The 26,358-nt window shown below is 42.8% G+C and overlaps 1 protein-coding gene across 1 annotated transcript in view; it reads left to right on the top strand.

Moving 5' to 3' along the window:
- The window catches only part of LOC311102860 (bifunctional glutamate/proline--tRNA ligase-like), an 83,830-nt gene that overhangs the window by 27,540 nt on the left and 29,932 nt on the right, over positions 1-26,358 (top strand). The window contains exons 13-15 of the mRNA XM_084144308.1: positions 18,661-18,771; positions 25,394-25,530; positions 25,899-26,106. Of these exons, the coding sequence (XP_084000434.1) occupies positions 18,661-18,771; positions 25,394-25,530; positions 25,899-26,106 (456 nt within the window). The remainder of the gene's footprint in view (positions 1-18,660; positions 18,772-25,393; positions 25,531-25,898; positions 26,107-26,358) is intronic.

The raw sequence follows: 26,358 nt of genomic DNA, 5'->3' as shown, positions 1-26,358 counted from the left end.
CACACAAATCTCTGCTATTTCAATCTCTCTGACAGTCATATATGATCTACACAATACATTTCTATTTGAACATTTTGTAAATGTCCATTATCCTGAATGTCCATAGGTGTACATAATCAAGTTAAATCAATTATATTTTATGCCGATACGTATGAATACGTTGTGACACTCATCTACTTTGACTCTTTCAAAATGCCACTGAAAAGCTTGAAAGCTTCAATTAATTATATGATACATTTGGTAATGTAGTGTATGTGGGCACCTGCTCATCGAACATCTCATTCCAAAATCATGCTTTGTGCACAGGGGCATTGTCATGCTGAAACAGGAAAGGGCCTTCCCCAAACCACCATTATTCCTCCTCCACCATACTTTACAGTTGGCACTATGCATTGGGGCAGGTAGCGTTCTCCTGGCATCCGCCAAAGCCAGATTCCTCCGTCAGACTGCCAGATGGTGAAGCGTGATTCATTGCTCCAGAGAACGTGTTTCCACTGCTCCAGAGTCCAATGGCGGCGAGCTTTACACCACTCCAGCCGACGTTTGGCATTGTGCATGGTGATCTTAGGCTTGTGTGCGGCGGCTCGGCCATGGGAAACCCATTTCATGAAGCTCCCGACGAACAGTTCTTGTGCTGATGTTGCTTCCAGAGGCAGTTTGGAACTCGGTAGTTAGTGTTGACACAGAGGACAGACTGGTTTTACGCGTTACGTGCTTCAGAACTCGGCGGTCCTGTTCTGTGAGCTTGTGTGGCCTACCACTTCGCGGCTGAGCCGTTGTCGCTGCTAGATGTTTCCACTTCACAATAACAGCACTTACAGTTGACCGGGCAGCTCTATTAGGGCAGAAATTTGACTAACTGACTTGTTGGAAAGGTGGCATCCTATTACGGTGCCACGTTGAAAGTCACTGAGCTCTTCAGTAAGGCTATAATACTGCCAATGTTTGTCTATGGAGATTGCATGGCTGTGTGCTTGATTTTATTCACCTGTAAGCTACGGGTGTGGCTGAAATAGCCAAATCCTCTCATTTGAAGGGGTTTCCACATACTTTTGTAGATATCGTGTACCTGAAAATACTGCAGTGTTCTTTATTCAAACACACACTATACCATCTATAAAGGGATAGTTTACTCAGAATCAGTGGTGGAAAAAGAACCCAATAGTTGTACTTGAGTAAAAGTAAAGATACCTTAATAGGAAATGACTCTAATAAAAGTCACCCAGTAAAATACTACTTGAGTAAAAGTCTAAAAGTGTTTGGTTTTAAATATACTTAAGTAACAAAAGTACATTTCATTGCAGTGTCAAAAGTACAAGTATAAATCATTTCACATTCCTTATATTAAGCAAAGCAGACTGCAACATGTTCTTTTTTTAAGGATAGCCAGGGGCACACTCCAACACTGACATAATCTACAAACAAAGTATTTGTGTTTAGTGAGTCTGTCAGATCAGAAGAGGTAGGGATGACCAAATCCCCGTCTTATCTTGGCTCACTGGTCACCATAGCAACACCCACCCGTAGTCTGCGCTCCAGCAGGTATCTCACTGGTCATCCCCAAAGCCAACACCTCCTTTGGCCGCCATTCCTTCCAGTTCTCTGCTGCCAATGACTGGAACGAACTGCAAAAATCTCTGAAGCTGGAGACACTTATCTCCCTCACTAAATTTAAGCATCAGTTGTCAGAGCAGCTTACCAATCACTGCACCTGTACACAGCCATTCTGAAATTAGCCCACCCAACTACCTCATCGCCATATTGTTATTTATTTTGCTAATTTGCACCCCAGTATCTCTATTTGCACATCAACTTTTGCACATCTATCATTCCAGTGTTAATTAAGAAATTGTAACTATTTTTGCACTATGGCCTATTTATTTATTGCCTTACCTCCATAACTTACTACATTCGCACACACTGTATATATATTTTCTGTTGTATTTTTGACTTTGTTTTGTTTACCCCATATGTAACTGTGTGTTGTTGTTTTTATCGCACTGCTTTGCTTTATCTTGGCCAGGTCGCAGTTGTAAATGAGAACTTGTTCTCAACTGGCTTACCTGGTTAAATAAAGGTGAAAATGTTTCTCTTGAAGTGTGTGAACCATTTTGGACCATTTTGGACCATTTTCCTGTCCTGCTAAGCATTCGAAATGTAACGAGTACTTTTGGGTGTCAGGGATAATTTTTTTAGGAATGTAGTCAAGTAAAAGTAGTCATAAATAGTAAAGTACAGATACCCAAACAACTGCGTAAGTAGTACTTTAAAGTATGTTTTACTTAAGTACTTTACACCACTGCTCAGAATACAAGCTAACATGGTTTTCAACCTACCTTGGCTTTAGTTGATTCAAGAAGGCAGTTATGGGATATTTAGTTTCCTTTCTACACTTAATATCCATATTGTGGGTACAGTGCCTTGCAAAAGTATTCATCCCCCATTGCGTTTTTCCTATTTTGATGCATTTCAACCTGTAATTTCAATTGATTTTTATTTGGATTTCATGTAATGGACATACACAAAATAGTCAATTGGTGATGTGAAATGAAAAAACTAACTTGTTTCATAAAATTACACAAAATAATTAATGCAAAAGCGGTGCGTGCATATGTATTCACCCCCTTTGCTATGAAGTCCCTAAATAAGATCTGGTGCAACCAATTACCTTCAGAAGTCACATAATTAGTTAGATTGCACACAGGTGGACTAAGTGTCACATGATCTGTCACATGACCTCAGTGTATATATACACCTGTTCTGAAAGGCACCAGAGTCTGCAACACAACTAAGCAAGGGGCACCACCAAGCAAGCGGCACCATGAAGACCAAGGAGCTCTCCAAGCAGGTCAGGGACAAAGTTGTGGAGAAGTACAGATCAGGGTTGGGTTGTAAAAAAATAATCTGAAACTTTGAACATCCCACGGAGCACCATTAAATCCATTATTTAAAAAATGGAAAGAATATGGCACCTCAACAAACCTGCCAAGAGAGGGCCGCCCACCAAAACTCACGGACATGGCAAGGAGGGCATTAATCAGAGACAACAAAGAGACCAAAGAGAACCCTGAAGGAGCTGCAAAGCTCCACAGCGGAGATTGGAGTATCTGTCCATAGGACCACTTTAAGCCGTACACTCCACAGAGCTGGGCTTTACGGAGGAGTGGCCAGAAAAAAGCCATTGCTTAAAGAAAAAAATAAGCAAACACGTTAAAAGGCATGTCGGAGACTCTCCAAACATATGGAAGAAGGTACTCTAGTCAAATGAGACTAAAATTGAGCTTTTTGGCCATCAAGGAACCGCCATGTCTGGCTCAAACCCAACACCTCTCATCACCCCGAGAACACCATCACCACAGTGAAGCATGGTGGTGGCAGCATCATGCTGTGGGGATGGTTTTCATGGGCAGGGACTGGGGAACTGGTCAGAATTGAATGAATGATTGATGGCGTTTAATACAGTGAATTTCTTGAGTGAAACCTGTTTCAGTCTTCCAGAGATTTGAGACTGGGACGGTGGTTCACCTTCCAGCAGGAAAATGACCCTAAGCATACTGCTAAAGCAACACTTGAGAGGTTTAAGGGGAAACATTTAAATGTCTTGGAATGGTCTAACCAAAGCCCAGACCTCAATCCAATTGAGCATCTGTGGTATGACTTAAAGATTGCTGTACACCAGCGGAACCAATCCAACTTGAAGGAGCTGGAGCAGTTTTGTCTTGAAGAATGGGTAAAGATCCCAGTGGCTAGATGTGCCAAGCTTATAGAGACATACCCCAAGAGACTTGCAGCTGTAATTGCTGCAATTCGTGGCTCTACAAAGTATTGACTTTGGGGAGGGGGGTGAATAGTTAGTGAGGGGGGGGGGGGGGGTGAATAGTGAGGGGGAAAAAAGTATTTGATCCCCTGCTGATTTTGTACGTTTGCCCACTGACAAAGAAATGATCAGTCTATAATTTTAATGGTAGGTTTATTTGAACAGAGACACAGAATAACAACAAAAAACTCTTAAAGGGAGTGCTCCTAATCTCAGTTTGTTACCTGTATAAAAGTCACCTTTCCACAGAAGCAATCAATCAGATTCCAAACTCTCCACCATGGCCTAGACCAAAGAGCTCTCCAAGGATGTCAGGGACAAGATTGTAGACCTACACAAGGCTGGAATGGGCTACAAAACATCGCCAAGCAGCTTGGTGAGAAGGTGACAACAGTTGGTGCGATTATTCTCCCTCGGCCTGGGGCTCCATGCAAGATCTCACCTCGTGGAGTTGCAATGATCATGAGAACGGTGAAGTATCAGCCCAGAACTACACGGGAGGATCTTGTCAATGATCTCAAGGCAGCTGGGACCATAGTCACCAAGAAAACAATTGGTAACACACTACGCCGTGAAGGACTGAAATCCTGCAGTGCCTGCAAGGTCCCCCTGCTCAAGAAAGCACATATACAGGGTCGTCTGAAGTTAGCCAATGAACATCTGAATAATTCAGAGGAGAACTGGGTGAAAGTGTTGTGGTCAGATGAGACCAAAATCGAGCTCTTTGGCATCAACTCAACTCGCCGTGTTTGGAGGAGGAGGAATGCTGCCTATGACCCCAAGAACACCTTCCCCACCGTCAAACATGGAGGTCGAATTATGCTTTGGGGGTGTTTTTCTGCTAAGGGGACAGGACAACTTCACCGCATCAAAGGGACGATGGACCATGTACCGTCAAATTTTGGGTGAGAACCTCCTTCCCTCAGCCAGGGCATTGAAAATGGGTCGTGGATGGGTATTCCAGCATGACAATGACCCAAAACACATGGCCAAGGCAACAAAGGAGTGGCTCAAGAAGAAGCACATTAAGGTCCTGGAGTGGCCTAGCCAGTCTCCAGACCTTAATCCTATAGAAGATCTGTGGAGGGAGCTGAAGGTTTGAGTTGCCAAACGTCAGGAGACTTGTCCCGAAGCCACTCCAGCGTAGTCTTGGCTGTGTGCTTAGGGTCGTTGTCCTGTTGGAAGGTGAACCTTCGCCCCAGTCTGAGGTCCTGCTCTGGAGCAGGTTTTTATCAAGGATCTCTCTGTACTTTGCTCCGTTCAGCTTTCCCTCGATCCTGACTAGTCTCCCAGTCCCTGCCGCTGACAAACATCCCCACAGCATGATGCTGCCACCACCATGCGTAACCGTAGGGATGGTGCCAGGTTTACTCCAGATGTGACGCTTGGCATTCAGGCCATAGACTTAAATCTTGGTTTCATCAGACCAGAGAATCTTGTTTCTTATGGTCTGAGACCACAGAATCTTGTTTCTCATAGTCTGAGAGTCCTTTCCGTTCCTTTTGGCAAACTCCAAGCGGGCTGTCATGTGCCTTTTACTGAGGAGTTGCTTCCGTCTGGCCACTCTACCTTAAATGCCTGATTGTTGGAGTGCTGCAGAGATGGTTGTCCTTCTGGAACGTTCTCCCATCTCCATAGAGGAACTCTGGAGCTCTGTCAGTTTGACCGTCGGGTTCTTGGTCTCCTTCTTGACCAAGGCCCTTCTCCCCTGATTGCAAGTTCTGACTCCCCTGATTGCCTGGTTGCAAGTTCTAGGCAGAGTCTTGGTGGTTCCTAGGATCTTCCTTTTAAGAATGATGGAGGCCGCTGTGTTCTTCGGGACCTTCAATGTTGCAGAATTTTTTGGGTACCCTTCCCAAAAAAAATTATATAAAATAAACCGGTTTTGCTTTGTCATTATGGGGTTTTGTGTTTAGATTGATGATAAACATACATTTAATCAATTTTAGAATAAGGCTGTAAAGTTACAAAATTTGGAAAAAGGAAAGGGATGTGAATACTTTCCAAATGCACTGTATAATAACTGGTTATGTCCATTAACATTGATGTTTCATGGACCCAGATTAAGCCTTTTCTTGACTAAAAATAATGATCAATGGGGGGAACCTCCACTGAACCAGTTTTTTATTCCACGAATAGGCTTAATCTGGGCTCAGGAAACGGATCCTATTAAATTCATCAGCCTCTGTGTTTGAATGGTGTGATCATGAAACACTTTTCTTTCAAAATAAACAGCAATACATACTTTATACATAGTGATTTAATCGCAAATGCCAGAACCAGAAGGATTTCCCCTAATATATGCCACACGTTCTTATGTGCCCCATCTTCTCACTTCTCTGTGGAGGCATAATAATTTTACAATGCCTTAAATCCAAGTACTGTGTGGTGAAAGACACTTTCATTGATAAATCAATTTATTTAACTTCTCCATGCCATATCCATAATAAAACTAATCTGAGTCTTGAACTTCCATAGCAACCATGTACCCCTAACTTATACACTGCTGGTTAAGTGTGCCTTGAATTCTAAATTAATCACAGACCGTGTCACCAGCAAAGCACCCCCACACCATAACACCACCTCCTCCATGCTTTACGGTGGGAACTACACATGTAGAGATCATCCATTCACCCACATCAAATTTGGACTCGACCAAAGGACAGATTTCCACCGGTCTAATGTCCATTGCTCGTGTTTCTTGCAATTTCAACCTCTGCATTCCAATGTCTATCCTCTCATGCAGTAACTGCCTCTCCTAAGCTTGCGCCCCTACCATAGAGAGAGTGTAGAATTAGGACTCATCTTTGTATCTGGCATCTGTGACAGCACAGGCAGCGCCATTGAGGCTATCCCCATTTTAAAGTAGTTAATTTCCTTTTGTGTTTGAAAAAAAATGTTTTAAGCTAATAATGGTTTACTGCCACCTGGAGTACTGGAGTCCTGAACCAAATCATGTGATTCATTTATTGTGGCCACTAGATGGCGGTGATATAGCTTATAAACATTTACAAACCATAGGCAACCCAATTTGATCATTGGCTGATCGCTCCCAACCTATAGGAATCTCCATCCAGCTGACTACTTTAAAATGGTGGAGGCCCTCAATGGCAATGTCCATGCTAAAACAGGTTATATCCATCAAGAGTCCTCTATCTATCTCTATGGACCCTACGCATCTGGCGGGAAGATGTCATTAAAAAGTGCTGCCATGGTAAGCACTGCAAGGTGATGTCAAGGGCCTGTTTAGTGCACAATGCACAAACCACATAAATATGTCTATCTCTATTGTACAAACACCCCATACTTCGAAAACCAGAAATTATAGGTTGCTATGTATGTCATAGCTAGGGAAAACATTTGTTTCCCCTCTAAGCCTGTGGTATCTGCGATGGGGAGGGTGTGTGTGGTGGGGGAGGGCGGATTTACATAGATGTACCCCTACCCCATCCTGTCTGAACTTTGTCTTGCCCTCGCTGAACCTCCGCTCTCTCGTGTATTTGACATTGAACTGCATCTCACTCTTTCTGTTTCCAAGCTGCCAATAAGCTGTATCAAGGTACTCCTCTTCCTCCTCTACTCCCTCGCTTCCTCCCGCCATCCCTTCATCTATGTGCTTTCTAGTGCTTCATGGTATACCAGAACCTCTGTACTTTTTCGATGCTAGAGCATGAAAAACTGTTTGGTACTAGAATTTGTAACTTTCGGTACGTCTATCAAATGTGTCTCATGTTGTGTACTGATTGAGAGAGGATCAGGTCTGTCTATCAGCGCAGCTGATGTCCCCTTATAGCACGAACGCACCGTGCATATCTCTTGCCTGTTCCACTTACTCATTGCTAGAGCTAGCGCTCTAGCCTTTCTTGACAAGGAACCACTGCACTGGGATTCTGGGCTGCATCACGTTAGCTCCAGACTCATTCTGCACAGAAGTTAACACGCTTGAATAATGCAACACGGCATGTAGAACTGTTATTTACTGTTCGCAAAACAATGTCCATAAATTTTGAACACTTTATTTACAATTCAAGAAGATACAGGTAGCTTCCATCTTAAGGGGCTAACTTTCCTTGTTAGCTTACAGTTAAAGCTAAAATCAATTCACTACCCTAATACTTTGTTTGTGACAATGCAAAATATGCAGATTTTCACCTTCAGTCACTTAATAGTCTCCCTCACGCAGAGATACTGATGAAAAGTATCCCTGCCTCACATCTCCGTCACCGAACCAACTGACTCCGTGTGCAAAGCTTGTGAATGACATCATTACTGGGTTTGTTTTACACTTTTTTTTAAATATATTTTGATAATTTTTTTTGTTGGTTGGGGGCTACAAGTACATTACACAAACTCATACAATCTCATACTCAGTTTGCATTGTCCTGTTGGCTGCCACTCAAAAAAAAAAATACATATAAAAAAAAAAAAAGTACATAAATGTAAAGTATTGATCAGTATGATCATGTTACCGTATCAAACAATAACAATGAACCCTCCCCATACCACCCCTTCCCCGTAGGCCCGAAAGCAAAGAAAGTAAAAAAGATGAACATTACGTATACCGTGCCTTCAGAAAGTATACACACCCCTTGACTTTTTCCATAGTTTGTTGAATTTAAAATGGATTCAATTGATATTTTGTCACTTGCCTACACACAATACCCCACAATGTCAAAGTGGAATTATGTTTTTAGAAATGTTTATAAATTAAATGAAAAGTTGAAATGTCTTGAGTCAATAAGTATTCAACCCTTATGCTATGAAAAGCCTAAAAATGTGCTTAAGTCACATCAGTTGCATGGACTCAAAATAGTGTTTAACATGATTTTTGAATGACTACTTCATCTCTGTACCCCACACATACAATTATCTGTAAGGTCCCTCTGTCAAGCAGTGAATTTCAAACACAGATTCAACCACAAAGACCAGGGAGGTTTTCCAATGCCTCGCAAAGAAAGGCACATATTGGTAGATGGGTAAAAAAAGCAGACATCGAATATCCCTTTGAGCATGGGGAAGTTATTAATTATTCTTTGGATGGTGTATTTTTTTGTTGTTATTCTGTCTCTTACTGTTCAAATAAACCTACCATTAAAATTATAGACTGATTATTTCTTTGTCAGTGGGCAAACGTACAAAATCAGCAGGGGATGAAATACTTTTTTCCCTCACTGTATATACAGTGCTATGAAAAAGTATTTGCCCCTTTCTAATTTTCTCTACTTTTGCATATTTGTGATACTGAATGTTATCAGATCTTCAACCAAAACCTAATATTAAAGGGAACATAAGTGAACAAAGAACACAACAATTACATATTTATTTCATAAACAAAGTTATGCAACACCCAATTCCCCTGTGTGAAAAAGTAATTGCCCCCTTACACTCAATAACTGGTTGTGCCACCTTTAGCTGCAATGACTCCAACCAAATGCTTCCTGTAGTTGTTGATCAGTCTCTCACGTCGCTGTGGAGGAATTTTGGCCCACTCTTCCATGCAGAACTGCTTTAACTCAGTGACGTGTGGGTTTTCAAGCATGAACTGCTCGTTTCAACTCCTGCCACAACATCTCAATTGGGATTAGGTCTGGACTTTGACTAGGCCATTCCAAAACTTCAAATTTGTTGCTTTTTAGCAATTTTCATGTAGACTTGATTGTGTGTTTTGGATCATTGTCTTGCTGCATGAACCAGCTGCGCTTCAGCTTCAGCTCACAGACGGATGGTCTAACATCTCCTGTAGAATTCTCTGATGCAGAATTCATGGTTCCTTCTATTAAGGCAAGTCGTCCAGGTCCTGAGGCAGCAAAGCATCCCCAAACCATCACACCACCATGCTTGACCTTTGGTATGATGTTCTTACTGTGGAATGCAGTGTTTGGTTTTCGCCAGGCATAATGGGACCCATCTCGTCCAAAAAGTTGACTCAAGTTTGCCAAAAAGCACCTGGATGATCATCAATACTCTTGGAAGAACGTTCTATGGACAGATGATTCAAAAGTATAACTTTATGGACGACATGGTTCCAGTAATGCTTGGCAAAAACCAAACTCTGCATTCCACAGTAAGAACATCATACCAAAGGTCAAGCATGGTGGTGTGCAATAGTGTTTAATAATGTTAAACACTATTGCACACAGTGAGTCCATGCAATTTATTATGTGAATTGTAAAGCAAAACTTTACACCTGAAGTTATTTAAGCTTGCCATAACAAAGGGGTTGAATACTTACTCAAGACATTTCAGCTTTTCATTTGTAATTAATTTGTAAATATTTTGAAAAACATAATTCCACTTCGACATTACAGTGGCTTGCGAAAGTATTCAGCCCCCCTTCACATTTTTCCTATTTTGTTGCCTTACAACCTGGAATTAAAATTGATTTTTTGGGGGTTTGTATAATTTGATTTACACAACATGCCTACCACTTTGAAGATGAAACATAGTTTTTTTGTTGTGAAACAAACAAGAAATAAGACAAAATAACTGAACTTGAGCGTGCATAACTATTCACCCCCCCAAAGTTAATACTTTGTAGAGCCACCTTTTGCAGCAGTTGCAGCTGCAAGTCTCTTGGGGTATGTCTCTATAAGCTTGGCACATCTAGCCACTGGGATTTTTGCCCATTCTTCAAGGCAACACTGCTCCAGCTCCTTCAAAATTGGATGGGTTCCGCTGGTGTAGAGCAATCTTTAAGTCATACCACAGATTCTCAATTGGATTGAGGTCTGGGCTTTGACTAGGCCATTCCAAGACATTTAAATGTTTCCCCTTAAACCACTCGACTGTTGCTTTAGCACTATGGTTAGGGTCATTGTCCTGCTGGAAGGTGAACCTCCGGCCCAGTCTCAAATCTCTGTAAGACTGAAACAGGTTTCCCTCAAGAATTACCCTGTATATAGCGCCATCCATCATTTCTTCAATTCTGACCAGTTTCCCAGTCCCTGCCCATGAAAACCATCCCCACAGCATGATGCTGCCACCACCATGCTTCACTGTGGGGATGGTGTTCTCGGGGTGATGAGAGGTGTTGGGTTTGAGCCAGACATAGCGTTTTCCTTGATGGCCAAAAAGCTAAATTTTTGTCTCATCTGACCAGAGTACCTTCTTCCATATGTTTGGGGAGTCTCCCATATGCCTTTTGGCGAACACCAAACGTGTTTTGCTTATTTTTTTTCTTTAAGCAATGGCTTTTTTCTAGCCACGCTTCCGTAAAGCCCAGCTCTGTGGAGTGTACGGCTTAAAGTGGTCCTATGGACAGATACTCCAATCTCCACTGAGGAGCTTTGTAGCTCTTTCAGGGTTATCTTTGGTCTCTTTGTTGCCTCTCTGATTAATGCCCTCCTTGCCTTGTCCATGCGTTTAGGTGGTCGGCCCTCTCTTGGCAGGTTTGTTGTGGTGGATTTATTGGTGCTCCGTGGGATGCTCAAAGTTTTTGATATTTTTTGTATAACCCAACCCTGATCTGTACTTATCCACAACTTTTTCCTGACCTGTTTGGAGAGCTCCTTGGTCTTCATGGTGCTGCTTCCTTGGTGGTGCCCCTTGCTTAGTGGTGTTGCAGACTCTGGGGCCTTTCACAACAGGTGTACAGTGGGGGGAAAAGTATTTAGTCAGCCACCAATTGTGCAAGTTCTCCCACTTAAAAAGATGAGAGGCCTGTAATTTTCATCATAGGCAACTATGACAGACAAAATGAGGAAATAAAATTCAGAAAATCACATTGTATGAATTTATTTGCAAATTATGGTGGGAAATAAGTATTTGGTCAATAACAAAAGTTTCTCAATACTTTGTTATATACCCTTTGTTGGCAATGACACAGGTCAAACGTTTTCTGTAAGTCTTCACAAGGTTTTCACACACACTTGCTGGTATTTTGGCCCATTCCTCCATGCAGATCTCCTCTAGAGCAGTGATGTTTTAGGGCTGTCGCTGGGCAACACGGACTTTCAACTCCCTCCAAAGATTTTCTATGGGGTTGAGATCTGGAGACTGGCTAGGCCACTCCAGGACCTTGAAATGCTTCTTACGAAGCCACTCCTTCGTTGCCCGGGCGGTGTTTTTGGGATCATTGTCATGCTGAAAGACCCAGCCACGTTTCATCTTCAATGCCCTTGCTGATGGAAGGAGGTTTTCACTCAAAATCTCACGAGACATGGCCCCATTCATTCTTTCCTTTACACGGATCAGTCGTCCTGGTCCCTTTGCAGAAAAACAGCCCCAAAGCATGAAGTTTCCACCCCCATGCTTCACAGTAGGTATGGTGTTCTTTGGATGCAACTCAGCATTCTTTGTCCACAAAACACGACGAGGTGAGTTTTTACCAAAAAGTTCTATTTTGGTTTCATCTGACCATATGACATTCTCCCAATCCTCTTCTGGATCATCCAAATGCACTCTAGCAAACTTCAGACGGGCCTGGACATGTACTGGCTTAATAGGGGGACACGTCTGGCACTGCAGGATTTGAGTCCCTGGCGGCGTAGTGTGTTACTGATGGTAGGCTTTGTTACTTTGGTCCCAGCTCTCTGCAGGTCATTCACTAGGTCCCCCCGTGTGGTTCTGGGATTTTTGCTCACCGTTCTTGTGATCATTTTGACCCCACGGGGTGAGATCTTGCGTGGAGCCCCAAATCGAGGGAGATTATCAGTGGTCTTGTATGTCTTCCATTTCCTAATAATTGCTCCCACAGTTGATTTCTTCAAACCAAGCTGCTTACCTATTGCAGATTCAGTCTTCCCAGCCTGGTGCAGGTCTACAATTTTGTTTCTGGTGTCCTTTGACAGCTCTTTGGTCTTGGCCATAGTGGAGTTTGGAGTGTGACTGTTTGAGGTTGTGGACAGGTGTCTTTTATACTGATAAGTTCAAACAGGTGCCATTAATACAGGTAACGAGTGGAGGACAGAGGAGCCTCTTAAAGAAGAAGTTAGAGGTCTGTGAGAGCCAGAAATCTTGCTTGTTTGTAGGTGACCAAATACTTATTTTCCACCATAATTTGCAAATAAATTCATTAAAAATCCTACAACAATTCTCAATTTGTCTGTCATAGTTGACTTGTACCTATGATGAAAATTACAGGCCTCTCTCATCTTTTTAAGTGGGAGAACTTGCACAATTTGTGGCTGACTAAATACATTTTTTCCCCCACTGTATATATACTGAGATCTTGTGACACTTAGATTGCACACAGGTGGACTTTATTTAACCAATTATGTGTCTCCTGAAGGTAATTGGTTGCACCAGATCTTATTTAGGGGCTTCATAGCAAAGGGGGTGAATACATATGCACGCACCACTTTTCCGATATTTTTCTTTTAGAATTTTTTGAAACAAGTTAATTTCTTAATTTCACTTCACCAATTTGGACTATTTTGTGTATGTCCATTACATGAAATCCAAATAAAAATCAATGTAAATTACAGGTTGTAATGCAACAAAATAGGAAAAACGCCAAGGGGGATGAATACTTTTGCAAGGCACTGTATGTGGTATTGTGTGTAGGCCGGTGACATATCTCCATTTAATCCATTTTAAATTCAGGCTATATCACAACATTTCAAAAGTCCAGGGGGTGTGAACACTTTCTGAAGGCACTGTATATATATTTTTGTTTATGTATGTGTTGGGCTTTATCCATTTTTGTCATTTTTATGTTGTGCTTTAGCTGAGATTATTTTTTAGAGTCAATTGTTTTTGTCTAGGCCTTAATTGTTCCGTATAACAAATCCCGCTATGCCCTCAGGCGAAACCATCACACAGGCAAAGCGTCAATACAGGACTAAGATTGAATCCTACTACACCGGCTCTGACAGTTGTCTGATGTGGCAGGGCTTGCAAACTATTACTTCTACAAAGGGAAACCCAGCCGCAAGCTGCCCACTTGTCACATGCATGAGAGTACCAGCTGTTCCGGACGACTGTGTGATCATGCTCTCCATAGCCGATGTGAGCAAGACCTTTAAACAGGTCAACATTCACAAGGCTGCGGGGCCAGACGGATTACCAGGACGTGTACTCAGAGTATGCGCGGACCAACTAGCAAGTGTCTTCACTGACATTTTCAACCTCTCCCTGACCTAGTCGGTAATACCTACATGTTTCAAGCAGACCTCCATAGTTCCTGTGCCCAATAAAGCGAAGGTAACCTGCTTAATTGACTACCGCCCCTTAGCACTCACGTCAGTAGCCGTGAAGTGGTTTGAAGGGCTGGTCATGCCTCACATCAACACCATCATCCCGGAAAACCTAGACCCACTCCAATTCGCATACCGCCCCAACAGATCCACAGATGACGTTACAACCTGGACAAAAGGAACAACTATGTGAGAATGCTGTTCATTGACTACAGTTCAGCGTTCAACACCATAGTGCCCACAAAGCTCATCACTAAGCTAAGGACCCTGGGACTAAACACCTCCCTGGATCCTGGACTTCCTGACGGGCCGCCCCCAGGTGGTAACGGTAGGCAACAACACATCTACCACACTGATCCTCAACACGGGGCCCCTCAGCGGTGCGTGCTTAGTCCCTTTCCTGTACTCCCTGTTCACCCTTGACTGCGTGGCCAAGCACGACTCCAACACCATCATTAATCTTGCTGACAGCCCTGATCACTGGCAACGATGAGACAGCCTATAGGGAGGAGGTCAGAGACCTGGCAGTGTGGTGCCAGGACAACAACCTCTCCCTCAACGTGAGGAAGACAAAGGAGCTGATCCTGGACTACAGAAAAAGGATGGCCGAACACGCCCCCATTCACATCGACGGGGCTGTAGTGGAGCGGGTCGAGAGTTTCAAGTTCCTTGGTGTCCACATCACCAACAAACTATCATGGTCCAAACACACCAAGACAGTCGTGAAGAGGGCACGACAACTTCTCCCCCTTAGAAGACAGAAGAGTTGGCATTGGTCCCCGGATCCTCGAAAAGTTTATACAGCTGCACCATCGAGAGCATCCTGACCGGTTGCATCACCGCCTGGTATGGAAACTGCTCGGCATCTGACCGTAAGGCGCTACAGAGGGTAGTGCGTACGGGCCAGTATACCACTGAGCCAAGCTTCCTGCCATCCAGGACCTCTATGCTAGGCAGTGTCAGAGGAAGGCCCAAATAATTGTCAGGCTCCAGTCACCCAAGTCATAGACTGTTCTCTCTGCTACCGCACGGCAAGCGGTACCGGAGCGCCAATTCTATGTCCAAAAGGCTCCTTAACAGCTTCTACCCCCAAGCCATAAGACTTTTTTAATTAATTAATTAATTAAATGGCCACCCAGACTATTCTACACTGCTACTACTCGCTGGTTATAGTCTATGCATATTAACTTTACCCCTACCTACATGTACAAATTACGTCGATTTACCTGTACTCCCGCACATTGACTCGGTATCGGTTCCCCCTGTAAATAGCCTCGTTATTTTATTGTGTTATTATTAATTTATTTAAATAAATACATGTTAGTATAATTTTGTTCTTAATTTTTACTTTTAGTTTATTTAGTAAATATTTTCTGAACTTTATTTTCTTAACTGTATTGTTGGTTAAGGGCTTGTAAGTAAGCATTTCACGGTAAGGTCTACACCTGTTGTATTCGCATGTGTCAAAAACAGTTTGATTTGACTAGCACTCTTGACATGATCGCCTCCCTCACGCCTAGATACTGAAGAAAATTATCCCTGCCTCACACCTCATTCTACACCGAACCAACTGACTCCCTGTGCAAAGCTCGTGAAAAACGTAATTACTGGTTAAAAAGAGAGCTCGTACTTTTATAAAAGAAGAGATTGATACTTTTATGCAAATGTTTTTCAGTACACTAAAAAAAGTTCAAAATGTAAGGGAAACAGATTGTCATCTGTAGCGCTAATGAAATCAGCCAAAACAAGCTCAATAACTTAATATACAATGCATTCGGAAAGTGTTCACACCCTTTCCCTTTTTCCACGTTTTGTTACATTACAGCCTTATTCTACAATGGATTACAAAAAAAATCCCAATCTACACACAATACCCCATAATGACTAAGTAAAAACAGGTTTTTAGAAATGTTGGCAAATGTATTACAAATAAAAAACAGAAGTACCCTTATTTACATAAGTATTCAGACCCTTTGCTATGAGACTCGAAATTGTCCACCTGTAGTAAATTAAATTAATTGGACATGATTTGGAAAGGCACACACCTGTCTATATAAGGTCCCACTGTTGACAGTGCATGTCAGAGCAAAAACCAAGCCATGAGGTTGAAGGAATTGTCCGTAGAGCTCCGAGACGACAGGATTTTGTCGAGGCACAGATCTGAGGAATGGTACCCAAAAAAATCTGCAGCTTTGAAGGTCCCCAAGAACACAGTGGCCTCCATCATTCTTAATTTGAAATAGTTTGGAACCACCAAGACTCTTCCTAGAGCTGGCCGCCCGGCCAAACTGAGGAATTGGGGTAGAAGGGAGGTGACCCTTGGTCACTCTGACTGAGCTCTAGAGTTCCTCTGTGGAGGTGGGAGAACCTTCCAGAAGGACAACCATCTCTGCAGCACTCCACCAATCAGGCCTTTTGGTAAAGTGGCCAGACGGAAGCCATTCCTCAGTAAAAGGCACATGACAGCCCGCTTGGAGTTTGCCAAAAGGCACCTAAAGGACTCTCAGACCATGAGAATCAAGATTCTCTGGTCTGATGAAACCAAGATTGAAATATTTGGCCTGAATGCCAAGCGTCACATCTGGAGGAAACCTGGCACCATCCCTACGGTGACGCATGGTTGTGGCAGCATCATGCTGTGGGATGTTTTTCAGCAGCAGGGATTGGGAGACTAGTCAGGATCAAGGGGAAGATGAACGGAGAAAAGTACAGAGAGATCCTTGACCAGAGCGCTCAGGTCCTAAGACTGGGGCAAAGGTTCACCTTCCAACAGGACAATGACCCTAAGCACACAGCCAAGACAACACAGGAGTGGCTTCGGGACAAGTTTCTGAAATGTCCTTGAGTGGCCCAGCCCGGACTTGAACCTAATCGAACATCTCTGGAGAGACCTGAAAATAGCTGTGCAGCGACGCTCCCCATCCAACCTGACAGAGCTTGAGAGGATATGCATAGAAGAATGGGAGAAACTCTCCAAATACAGATGTGCCAAGCTTGTAGCGTCATACCCAAGAAGACGCGAGGCTGTAATCGCTGCCAAAGTACTGAGTAAAGGGTCTGAATACTTATGTAAATGTGATATTTCTGTTTTTTATTTCTAATAAATTAGCAAACATTTCTAAAAACCTGTTTTTGCTTTGTCATTATAGGGTATTGTGTTTAGATTGAATAAGGCTGTAACGTAACAAAATGTGGAAAAAGTCAAGTGGTCTGAATACTTTCCGAATGCACTGTATGCACACACTCCTATTGAATATGCATTCACCTGTATTGTGGTCCTATGCTACGTCTTGATTTATAATAATATGCCATTTAGCAGACATTTTTATCCAAAGCGACTTACAGTCATGTGTGCATACATTTTTACGTATGGGTGGTCCCGGGGATCGAATCCACTACCCTGGCGTTAGAAGCGCCATGCTCTACCAATTGAGCTACAGAGGACCCAGTTTATCAGTAGATTTACCTTCAAATAAATGATAACCATTATGTTATGCAGTTAGATTGGTAAAAACAAAGTCAAATTGAGTGTGTAATTGATTAATTAATGCATTCATGGCTCTCTGAAAAATGGACATAAAAAATGTCAAATGTAATGATATTTAACTCAAAAGATGCCCAACAATTGAACTGCACTAGCTGAGTTTGTCTGGATGAAGTGCTGTTCTGTGACTATTTTTTTTTTTGCTGTGGTATCGTTTTGGAATCTAGTATCATGATGATATCGAGTATTGTGATACTAAACCTGGTATTGGTATCGAAGTCAAAGTTCTGGTATCATGACACTAGTGCTTTCCGTCCTTTCTCTCCCACGTCTCCTCCAATCTACGTCTTCATCAATTCTGAAACATTATTTTTGCACAAATCTCACTCAGAGCTAATTTGTAGTTCAGTCATGAAGTCTGACTTCCATTCAATTCTGAGGAGAACATTCCTCCAAAAGTTACCTTCCCCCCCCCATCCTGCTCTCCTAGACACTCATCCGATTGCTTATGTGTTTTCTTAGTAGTCTTTGAATTGTGAAGTTGTTATTCACCCTATATTTGCAGCCATTTTTTAGTGAGACTACTAGTATCTATAAGCTCAGATAAGCAAAACCTTTGGTGGCATAGGCATATCTGTATATATCATGAAAGAAGGGCATTCTAAGGGTCTGTTTTGACGAGGCTACAGGATGTGAAAAATTCAAGGGACTTCACCTCCTCATGGCCATGCATGCAGATTTCCTTTCAAAATGGGTGCTCTTTTCCCTCTTGTCTGTGTTGGCAATGCATACTGAAAACTGGCTTCTCATACTACTCTCCCTCTGCTTTCTATCCTTCTTTTCTCTCTCATGTCATCCCTGCCTACATCTCCCCTTCTTTTCTTCCATTCAATGCTGTGAATGGGTGACTGTTTGTTAGCTCGCTCAGGAAAATGCTGTTTTCACACTATTGTGCCAAACCGTACTGTGCTAGATTGGGTATTTTCCTTTCACGTTGTCATTTTCAGCACAGTTCCAAGAACTATGGTGGATGTATAACCAGGCCAGCACAGTACGCCTCTGCTAGGCTCAGCTGGGTAGTGTGAAATAGGCTGAACATGCTCCGGTCCAATTGAAATGTCCTGTCTCTTTTACTCTTTAGTCAGGAAATTGAATGATAATTTCTGTCTCTACACAGGACACTATTGCAATAATGAACCTCTTCCATGTCTGTGTGTCTGTAGGTTATCGACCCAGTGGCGCCCAGATACACAGCCCTGTCAGGATCCTACTCCGTCCCTGTCGTCATCCCCGAAGCACCAGAGGAGATGAAGAAGGCCGTCAAACACCCCAAGGTAAATAAATTGGACATTTAGCAGACGCTCTTATCCAGAGCGACTTACAGGAGCAATTAGGGTTAAGTGCCTTGCTCAAGGGCACATCGACAGATTTTTCACCTAGTCGGCTCTGGGATTAGAACTAGCGACCTTTCGGTTACTGGCACAACGCTCTTAACCACTAAGCTACCTGCCGCCCCTAGGTACATTGTGTTGGCAAGGTACATTGATGTCTATTATTTGCACTCTTGTCTCTGGAATGGCAAGCTATTCCCTACGATGTGCACTCCTATACTACCAAAGCCTGGCCAAAAGTAGAGCATGATATAGGGATTAGGGTAACATATTGGACACACCCTGACTAGATAGAAGTATTGCACTCTTATCTAGTGTTCAGCAGCCAAAGCATGATGTGTATATTACTCTGACAATGCTAAAATGGATAGTTCCCCCCACAAGTAAAGTTGAGGATATGTGATGAGTAGTAAATAATCAACCAACTAAATCTTGCCCAAATGAATAGCCTAACCGAGGGGTTTTAAAACTGCAGTCCACAATTGTATTTGTGACTCGTTTCAGGAAACGAAGTGTATGTCACGCATCTCTACCTAACAGGAGAGCCATTTGAACATAAACTTTTTTGACAGAAATGCCTTCTGGTACATGTCAACTTTCATGTGCCTTAATAACAAACTTGTATACCATCTGTAAATACAATTGTTAAATTACGAGCCTAATTGGTTTAGCCACAGAAAAAGACAGCAACTGAGTGGCGCAGCAATCTAAGGCACTGCATCAGTGCTAGAGGCGTCACTACAGACCCTGGTTCGATTCCAGGCTTTATCACAATCATGCCGTGATTGGGAGTTCCATAGGGCGCCGCACAATTGGCCCAGCGTCGTCCGGGTTTGGCCGGGGTAGGCCGTCAATTAATGTAGGAGAATATAATACGCACGTTTGCTCAACAGTCCCGTATATGGGACACCAATCCCGTAGAGGTTAACTGACTTGCCTAGTTAAATAAAGGTTAAAAAAAATAACCTTCACGCTAGCCATGATTGGCTAAGATAATGAATGGGCTGGACATGCCGAGAGATTAGTTCGGATTGGTCTGCCATGTAGCACGCTTCTGTCTATTTGAGCTGGTCAGTATGTGTAGGTAATCCTTTCGAAATCTGCTTTTTTAAAAATATATCACATAGTAGAACTGCATATGGACCGAGTTTTGACATCAGTGGAGTTAGAGTATGATAGCCCTGTCTCCGGATTACATCTTCAAACTAAGGGCAACCATGGCATCCGTGACAGAGAGGGAGAAGCATCCATCCATGTAGACAGGTAAGATAGTCTAGCTAGCTACATTTTCAGATAATAAACGTTTCTATTTTTGTCAGTCGTTTTCATTTCAAGTTAAAGTGTACTGTTAGCTAACTAGCTAACGTTAGCTGGCTGGCTCGCTAGCTAACGGTACGTGTATGATCTGTGTAGGAATATTATTCGTGTCTCAGAGCCATTTGCTTTGCTAGTTACAGCCTAATGTTAGCTAGCTAACATTGAACCTGGTTGGTTAGCTACCAGCAGGTTCATGCAGAGTAGTAACGTCATGAGTTGGGATTATGGTTCATTGTTTAGCTAGCTAGCTACATGTCTTAACAGAAGACTGTATGCAAGTAACCATTTCAATAGATTGTTAATGATGTCACTGCGACAACTGTTGATAGACGAAGCTGGTAAATTCGCTCTGGCTATCTACTCCGATTTCAGAGCACTCTCGTCTGAGTGTGCCAGAGCGCAGAATAACTGACGAATTTACAAACGCTCAACACCCGTTGAATATGGCCGGTGTCAGTAAACGTTGGCAAAAAAGCATAATTAAATTGTTGCCAGCAGCACAATTGCAGTCACTAACACTCTGGATAACATAAAAACAGCATAACCACCTCTGCAAGCACGCGTAAAATGGTCAGAGTGAGCTGTTCTCTCATTTGTGTCTGGAAGTAGCTAGCCAATGTTAGCCAGTTAGCTTGGGTGCTTGACTGCTGCTGTTAGGACAGAACGCTCGGATCAACCCTCAGCCAGAGAGTCCAGTGTGCGCTCTGAACGCTCTGAGAGTGAAACGCTCTAAATTTACGGACGGACAATCCTGACAACGCTCTGAGATTACGAACGCCCAGAACACACACTGGCACTCCAGATTAATTTACGAACACACCCGTAGTATAAATCAGCCTTTCGTCTTGAAATCTTTGGTAGTTTAGTACATAGCCTCACATGTGAATCCTTAAAGAGATGGGTGGGGCTAAAGCTTAAAAGGGTGTGAATGATGCTGAATGGGTGTAGACAAAGAAGAGCTCTCAAGTAGGTACCAAAACATGAATGGGCCATTTTCTCAAAAGTGAGGTTACAAGTTTATCAACTTTAAAGCAGAATTACTTTCCAATTGTTCCTCATCTGTAGTGTATGATATACCGTTTTCTATTCTCTACTTTTATCCAATGTAAAAAAACACAATTTCAAATTTTCCTACATAAGATAGAATCGAGCCGGTCGGTCACATTTTTTTATTTTTATGTGTAGAATAATTATTTGATAAAAATTGTTAGCTACAACAGAATACCATCGTGGATACAATTTTTATGTCTCTGTGTCCTATATGAAGAAAGTTGGATGTCGTTTCATGAGCTAATGATAACCAGCACAACAACTGGAAGTCTACAGGAACAGTTAGCATGCAAGCTGGTCCTGTTCATCTGACTCTGGGGAGGTAGATAAATGGCTTCATTGCTAAAATCTCTAACTATCCCTTTAATATGAGGAAATTAGTCATTGTCGCTAATTACAGTTTTTTAAGTGGACATTTTCGGGATGGAAATGTAATGACCAAAACCAGATAGGAAGCATGCAGAACATACAGGTAAAAGTCAGTAAATTAGAATATTTTGAAAAACTTGATTTATTTCAGTAATTGCATTCAAAAGGTGTAACTTGTACATTATATTTATTCATTGCACACAGACTGATGCATTCAAATGTTTATTTCATTTAATTTTGATGATTTGAAGTGGCAACAAATGAAAATCCAAAATTCCGTGTGTCACAAAATTAGAATATTACTTAAGGCTAATACAAAAAAGGGATTTTTTAGAAATGTTGGCCAACTGAAAAGTATGAAAATGAAAAATATGAGCATGTACAATACTCAATACTTGGTTGGAGCTCCTTTTGCCTCAATTACTGCATTAATGCGGCGTGGCATGGAGTCGATGAGTTTCTGGCACTGCTCAGGTGTTATGAGAGCCCAGGTTGCTCTGATAGTGGCCTTCAACTCTTCTGCGTTGTTGGGTCTGGCATTCTGCATCTTCCTTTTCACAATACCCCACAGATTTTCTATGGGGCTAAGGTCAGGGGAGTTGGCTGGCCAATTTAGAACAGAAATACCATGGTCCGTAAACCAGGCACGGGTAGATTTTGCGCTGTGTGCAGGCGCCAAGTCCTGTTGGAACCTGAAATCTCCATCTCCATAGAGCAGGTCAGCAGCAGGAAGCATGAAGTGCTCTAAAACTTGCTGGTAGACGGCTGCGTTGACCCTTGATATCAGGAAACAGAGTGGACCGACACCAGCAGATGACATGGCACCCCAAACCATCACTGATGGTGGAAACTTTACACTAGACTTCAGGCAACGTGGATCCTGTGCCTCTCCTGTCTTCCTCCAGACTCTGGGACCTCGATTTCCAAAGGAAATGCAAAATTTGCTTTCGTCAGAAAACATGACTTTAGACCACTCAGCAGCAGTCCAGCTCTTTTTTTCCTTAGCCCAGGTGAGACGCTTTTCGCGCTGTTTCTTGGTCAACAGTGGCTTGACACGAGGTATGCGGCAGTTGAAACCCATGTCTTTCAAGCGTCTCTTGGTGGTGGATCTTGAAGCCCTGACTCCAGCAGCTGTCCACTCCTTGTGAATCTCCCCCACATTTTTGAATGGGTTTTTTTTCACAATCTTGACTAGGGCGCGGTGATCCCTATCGCTTGTACACTTTTTCTGACCACAGTTTTTCCTTCCCTTTGCCTCTCTATTAATGTGTTTGGACACAGAGCTCTGAGAACAGCCAGCCTCTTCTGCAATAACCTTTTGTGTCTTTCCCTCCTTGTGCAATGTGTCGATGGTCGCCTTTTGGACAGCTGTCAAATCTGAAGTCTTCCCCATGTTTGTGTAGGCTTCAGAACTGGACTGAGAGACCATTTAAAGCCCTTTGCAGGTGTTTTGAGTTAATCAGCTGATTATTTTGTGGCACCAGGTGTCTTCAAAATGTAACCCTTACACAATATTCTAATTTTGTGACACACGGAATTTTGGATTTTCATTTGTTGCCACTTCAAATCATCAAAATTAAATGAAATAAACATTTGAATGCATCAGTCTGTGTGCAATGAATAAATATAATGTACAAGTTACACCTTTTGAATGCAATTACTGAAATAAATCAAGTTTTTCAAAATATTCTAATTTACTGACTTTTACCTGTATATTGAACTATATACAGTGCATTCAGAAAGTTTTCAGACCCCTTGACTTGTTCCAAATTTTGTTACGTTACAGCCTTATTCTAAAATTGATTTAAAAAATCCTCATCAATCTACACACAATACCCCATAATGACCAAGCAAAAACACGTTTTTAGAATTCTTTGCAAATGTATATTTAAAAAACTATAACATTTACATAAGTATTCAGACCCTTTACTCAGTACTTTGTTGAAGCACCTTTGGCAGTGATTACAGCCTCGAGTCTTCTTGGGTATGACGCTACAAACTTTTGGCACACAGGAAAACGCTCATCCAGAGGCAGCGCTGCTATTGGCCAGGGACTTTAATGCAGGGAAACTTAAATCCGTTCTACCTCATTTCTACCAGCATGTTAAATGTGCAACCATAGGGAAAAAAAACTCTAGACCACCTTTTCGCCCCACACAGAGACGCATACAAAGCTCTCCCTCGCCCTCCATTTGGCAAATCTGACCATAACTCTATCCTCCGAGGAAGGCCCTAAAAATGGTCAAAGACTCCAGCCACCATAGTCATAGACTGTTCTCTCTGCTACCACAGACTGTTCTCTGAACTAGTGTAGCCCACAGCCATATGACATAGCCAGATCAGGGCCTAACATAAGGACAACTCATACCTTCATATCATGTTTCTTTAGACCTGTCTAAAGTAAATAATGGACTTATTGTGATGGTGTATGCTATATTGCATGGATTTATTAGCCTTTTTAAAACATTTAGATGTTCCAAAGGTCTGCATCAGTGGATTGTAACACTCACTTCTGAGTTCCAAACTGCCTCTAGAAGTAACGTCAGCACAAGAACTGTTGGTTGGGAGCTTCATGAAATGGGTTTCCATTGCCGAGCAGCCGCACACAAGCCTAAGATCACCATGCACAGTGCAAAGCGTTGGCTGGAGTGGTGTAAAGCTCGCCGACATTGGTCTCTGGAGCAGTGGAAACGCGTTCTCTGGAGTGATGAATCACGCTTCGCCATCTGGCAGTCTGACGGACAAATAAGGATTTGGCGGATGCCAGGAGAACGCTACCTGCCCCAATGCATAGTGCCAACTGTAAAGTTTGGTGGAGGAGAAATAATGGTCTGGGGCTCTTTTTCATGTTTCCGGCTAGGCCCCTTACTTCCAGTGAAGGGAAATCTTAACCCTATAGCATACAATTACATTTTAGACGATTTTGTGCTTCCAACTTTGTGGTAACAGTTTAGCCCTTTCCTTTTTCAGCATGACAAGGCCCCCGTGCCCAAAGCTAGGTCCGTACAGAAATTGTTAGTTGAGATCGGTGTGTAAGAACTTGACTGGCCTGCACAGGGCCTGACCTCAACCCCATCGAACACCTTTGGGATGAATTGGAACGCCGACTGCGAGTCTGGCCTAATCGCCCAACATCACTTCCCGACCTCACTGCCCGACCTCACTAATGCTCTTGTGGCTGAATGGAAGCAAGTCCCTGCAGCAATGTTCCAACATCTAGTTGAAAACCTTCCCAGAAGAGTGGAGGCTGTTAAAGCAGCAAAGGGGGGACTTTGAAATGAGATGTTCGACGAGCAGATGTCCGCATACCTTTGGTCATTTAGTGTGTGTATATAATAGCATCTTTTGAAATAAATCGAGACAGTCAGGGAGAATTGCAAATTCCAAAAACCGTCCATTCATGCCCAGTGATTTTGTTATGTTTGAGTAGAGGAGCACAGCATTAGCCATGGCATAATGCATAGAATTTCAGGAAATTAGTTTCAAAACTGCACAATGTTCTTTATGCTGCCAAGATACCTTTTCTAGCTAATAGTCTGTTAGTTCATTGAAGAGGAAGTGTAAATTCTGAGTCCAAATAATGAAAGCGTCTACCAAATGTATTCATTTTAAAATGTTGATTACTTCTACTTGATAATAAGACAACATATATGTTTGCTAACATATATATGATGGGGGTTGCCGATTTGCCTCGGCGGCAGTCCCTGGGCAACAAAAGTTTGAAAACCCCTGGCCTAACCAATAAACCGCCAAACCATACAAATATAGTCAATCCAACATAACTCCAGCAACTAAACCTGGCAAATTTGTATTTTTTTAACCCTCCCAGAACACAGAGGTGGGTATGAAGGCGGTGTGGTACGGACCCAGAGTGCTGGTGGAGGGGGCGGATGCAGAGACCTTCACAGAGGGAGAGACGGTCACCTTCATCAACTGGGGCAACATCATCATCACCAAGATCCACAAGTAAGATTAATTGATTTTCGGACCTGCAACTTTTTACAGAAAGTTAATCAGGAGGGCTTGCCTAGGCAAGTGTTTATCACGTGTTCACCCAGTCCCAGAAAGCTACATTATCAGAGCAGCAGTGAAATACCAGATTGAACTAATCAAGATCAGTTGATAAGTTGTACTGTGGCTCTCCAGAAGCTGGGATCACAACTAGGATTACTAGCATAGATGTCATAGATACACCATGTAGCTGATCCCTCTCTCTCTGTGTAACTGATGTATTCCATTTAAAAAGTGAAATGTTACCAAATGTAGAATGAAGTAAATCCATCTCTCAATTCCCTATTATCCCCTCCACCTCTCTTTATCTCTGTGTGATCCAGAGATGCCAGCGGTAAGGTCACCTCCCTGGAGGGCAAGCTGAACCTGGAGAACAAGGATTTCAAGAAGACCACCAAGATCACGTGGCTGGCCGAGACCCCCCGCGCCCCCCTGCTGCCCACAGTCTGTGTCAACTACCAGCACCTCATCACCAAGCCCGTCATGGGCAAGGAGGATGACTTCAAGGAGTACATTAACAAACAGAGCAAGGTGAGTGTGGATTGGTCAAGGGTGGGTGTGGGGATGGGTCAAGCCTGGGGGTGTGTATGTGGGAGGGGGGTTGGTTGTCTATGTGGTATGTATGAGGGAGTGTGTGTGTGTTTTGTGTGCAAAGCTGTTACAAGAAGGGCTTATGTAGTTAGGAAAGCACATCATTATGACTAGAGCAGCTATCATTGACCAGTATGAAGAATCACTTGTAATCACTTGCGAAGACTGAACGGGGTTCCCTATTTCTCTTTC

Source organism: Coregonus lavaretus (assembly GCF_964263955.1).
Source record: "Coregonus lavaretus genome assembly, chromosome: 27".
NCBI classification, from domain to species: domain Eukaryota; kingdom Metazoa; phylum Chordata; class Actinopteri; order Salmoniformes; family Salmonidae; genus Coregonus; species Coregonus lavaretus.
This window is presented reverse-complemented; position numbering and strand designations above follow the sequence as displayed.